The sequence below is a fragment of the Chaetura pelagica genome, unplaced genomic scaffold (genome assembly GCF_000747805.2).
Source record: "Chaetura pelagica isolate M959 unplaced genomic scaffold, ChaPel_1.0 scaffold249, whole genome shotgun sequence".
In the NCBI taxonomy this organism is placed as follows: domain Eukaryota; kingdom Metazoa; phylum Chordata; class Aves; order Apodiformes; family Apodidae; genus Chaetura; species Chaetura pelagica.
In genome coordinates this window covers 1231029-1234555 of record NW_009954538.1, presented here as the reverse complement: position 1 = coordinate 1234555, position 3527 = coordinate 1231029, and the positions used below count along the sequence as shown (strand labels likewise).

At 47.6% G+C, this 3527-nt stretch overlaps 1 protein-coding gene across 1 annotated transcript in view; it reads right to left on the bottom strand.

Moving 5' to 3' along the window:
* Positions 1 to 3527, bottom strand: part of PIK3IP1 (phosphoinositide-3-kinase interacting protein 1) — an 18124-nt gene that overhangs the window by 2060 nt on the left and 12537 nt on the right. Inside the window, exons 4-6 of the mRNA XM_010004860.1 lie at positions 3353 to 3512; positions 1187 to 1372; positions 974 to 1052 (exon numbers count right to left, since the gene is read on the bottom strand). Of these exons, the coding sequence (XP_010003162.1) occupies positions 974 to 1052; positions 1187 to 1372; positions 3353 to 3512 (425 nt within the window). The remainder of the gene's footprint in view (positions 1 to 973; positions 1053 to 1186; positions 1373 to 3352; positions 3513 to 3527) is intronic.

Here is a 3527-nt window from a genome sequence, read left to right as displayed (position 1 = left end):
CCCCCGAATCAAATTCCTCGACAAGCAGCCCTCTGTGTTTTGCCCCTTATGTAACCCTCCCCCCTTTTTTTTTTTTTTTTTTTTTTTTCTGTCAGCATTTATTATAAACACTTACATAAGGACATGTCCCAACTTGGGAAAGGGCTCCTTCTGCTTGGTTGTGTCCAACTGCTGTCCAACAGCCAAAATACAGAACAAACCTTCCCAGAGGAAGGAGCCTGGGCCTTCACTTGCTGCAGCAACATTCACTGCTATTTGTTAATCCTTCCCTGTCTCTCACAACTAAGCTGCTTGCTATTACCACTAACCTCAAACACTGCTGAGCTACAGAAACATTTCTGCACAACATAGTGAAGTGGCAAAACAAATCAGAACCAAACTGTGAATCAAAACTGACCTTGAAGCATACAGGAGCTTTGGTAAAATTAACTTTGCTTGTAACAAAATACTACTGCTATTTGATCAGCTTCATAGGATACAACACAGAAGTGGCAAAGAATCTGCCAATTGTTTTTCTTCTAAAGCTAGCTAGACTAGGGAAACCAGGGGAACAGGCAGTCTACTAGAAGGCTTGTTCTCCTTCTGATCAAGAAATAAACTTCCTGTGAGGGCAGCAAGGATCTGCACTCTCCAACTTTTATGTAAAATTCTGCTCTCCTGGATGCATCTGAGGAAGCCACATCAAGCCACGCATGCACACACATACACAAAGGAAAAACAAAGAGGGCAGTCTCAAACTGTAGATGTGACAGAATACCACATTGATGGGTGAAGTGGAGAAGAATGGGATTAACTCTTAAATACTTCTTTCTTCAGTGCAACAAGCAAAACTCTTGCACAATATCCAGACACGTGTTTCTATCTGCCTTTTCACTGGCATCTGGTTGGGTCTACAGGTGCTCAGACATTCCTGCCCTATACATGTTGCTTCATGCCCACAACAGCTTTTGGACAAAGGAGAATAACCACTGACCTCTTATAGATGTACCCCAGGACAATGCCAGCTCCAATGGCAATGATTATCACCATCATGATCAGTCCCAGCACATACCCTGTGAGGAAAGAAAGGAAAGAGGCAAAATTAGAGGCAGTGGATCCAGCTATAGCATTGCTTTGAGAGCCTCAAAACAAATCCATCCTGCCAGAATTACAGAAATAGATCCATCACATGACCCTGGGTTTGTACCTAGTGTCCCCAAGTCCTTCTTTTCTTTGGAGTTCATCTGTACTCTCTGACTGATCCCAATGGCAGGCTGTACAGCAGCTGCCTCGCTCCGGGAGGGCAAGGTATCAGCCGGTTCAAACACTTGGTCGACCTCCTCAGAAACACCAGCTTCTGCTGTAGGACCTGCAGCTGTGGCAGCTGTAACATCTGTTGAGAGAAAAGAGACACAGAAAGTAGGAAGCACTGATGTCTACTTCAAAACAACATGTGCCTTGTGAGTGGGACAGATCCAGACAGGCATCACTGAACTGCCTTCAAAGTACACTGACAAACACTTGCTCCTTTTTAAGCTGTTGCCCGAAATCCTATCAAGGCAAATAAGAGATTTATTCCTCCCCCCACTTTCCTTTGATGTGAACCTATTTAACTAAGAGTGTAAGGCACCTCCACAGACAAGACAGAAGTCCGACAGTAGAACAAAACCCAGGTTCAGGGCATGAGTCCAGGGGATGCACAATGACTTCATTTAAGTGTGTAGATCAATATACAGGCTGCAGCTTCAATCATGCTGAACAGACATAAATGAGATGATGAAAATCTCCATCCCAGATCTCCCAGGAGCCTCTTTATCTCTCTTCTGCCTCAATCTTCCTGACACAGGAAGGTTTGACAGGAGACTCCAGGTGGTGTGAAAACAACCTGGGGACATTCTTCTTACAAAGCCCCTCTTTGCAGCCATGTAACAAATTCATCCAGTATGATGCACAGGCTAAGTCAGAGCAACCCCTCATGCAGCACAGCTACTGACTGAAGTTCAGCAAGTTCCTCCTCAGCCAGAGTCCAAACAAAGCTGCATAGGGATGGATGTTCAGAGCACAGACACCTTCCCAGCCCTATGGATTTTTTATCAACAGCACTGAAAGATTTTCAAGGTAGTTCCTTCTTTCATGACAACGTTAAAATGAAAGCTGTAGCACAGTAAAAGCTATGACAGTGTAAAGGAGACCTCTATTACTTGTTCCAGACAAAACACCTACTTTTTAGTAATGGTATGGACTGTATGCATCCACACCTGAAAACTCTCTCCACCTGGATCTGGCCCCACAGCTGGCAATAACTCAGTGTGGATTTTTTATCTGCAGCCATTTTGAGTCCCCAGTGGAATGTGAAATGGAAGTACAGAAGGGGGGTTAGAGACAGGAAATCAGGGTCTCCTGCACTGCACAGTGACTTTACTAGGGTCAGCCAGAAGGGCTGAACTAAGGGGAGCTGCAGGATACAACTACAGTAAAAAGGTGCCTGCTCTCAAGACACAAAACCAGCCAAACCCCTTAAACACGCAAGTGGTGCATTGGATGAAAGGTCAGGTAACTCTCCTGATCCCAAAGCTGCAGAAGCATTTTGAGTGAGGATCCTGGTAGCAGAACATTTGCTTTGCTTCATGTTTAGGGAAAAGCAAGTGAAAAAATGAGTGAAGAGAAGGGGAGGGTGTATGTTTGGGGAGAACTGCTTATAAGCAAGGACAGCAGAGTTCATAAATCTTGAGGGGCTCAGAAATAAGTAAACAGTTAAAAAAAAAACACAAGTAGTTACTTTGGCCTCAGTCAATTCTGACATCTCCTCACCCTGAAACAGGCTTCAGCTACAGTTCTTCTCTTGGCAATCATCCTGACTAACCAGAAGGAATCCAGTGTTTGGGGTTTTCTGTTTCTTACTGTCCTCCCTTCAATTCTCATTTTCTCCAAGTTCTTTCCCCCCACCTGTACCCAAATTCACCCCAGCACTCGTTTATCAGCAGGACACTTGTTTAGACAGCTAAAACAAGCCCCACAGTCTACCAACACTTCTGCAGTCTCTACATGTCCAGACCTCAGTCTTTTGCAAAACAGCTAGAGCCCTAGAGCGAGTAGTGAAATGGGGCAGGGGGGCAAGGCTTTGCACAGGCCTTTTCTCTTACTATTGGAATAGCTCTTGGGGCAGAGCAAGGCACAGCTGGGAGGCAGATGTGCACACCCGGGCGAGGGCTGGAGGATTAGACTCTGTTCCTGGGGGAAAAGGGGGGCAGCAGGTGCTGCCACAGCCTGGGGTTGTTTGTCCCATGGGGGGACCCCACCCTGGTGACAAACCCAGCCCCAGGAGGCAGTGCCCCGGGAGCAGGACACGGGTGACGGCTGCGGCCGCTCCTACCTGAGCACTGGACGATGTCGCAGGGTCTGCGCTCGGGGTCCCCGGAGGCGCCTCGGATGTAGCACCAGGGCGCGGCGTCGCCGTCCGGGTTTCTGCAGCTGTTGTGGTCCTCGGTGACTGCTGGAGGGTACCGGGCCGTCAGCGCGGGGCCCACCGCGGCCTCGGCGCCCCCGGC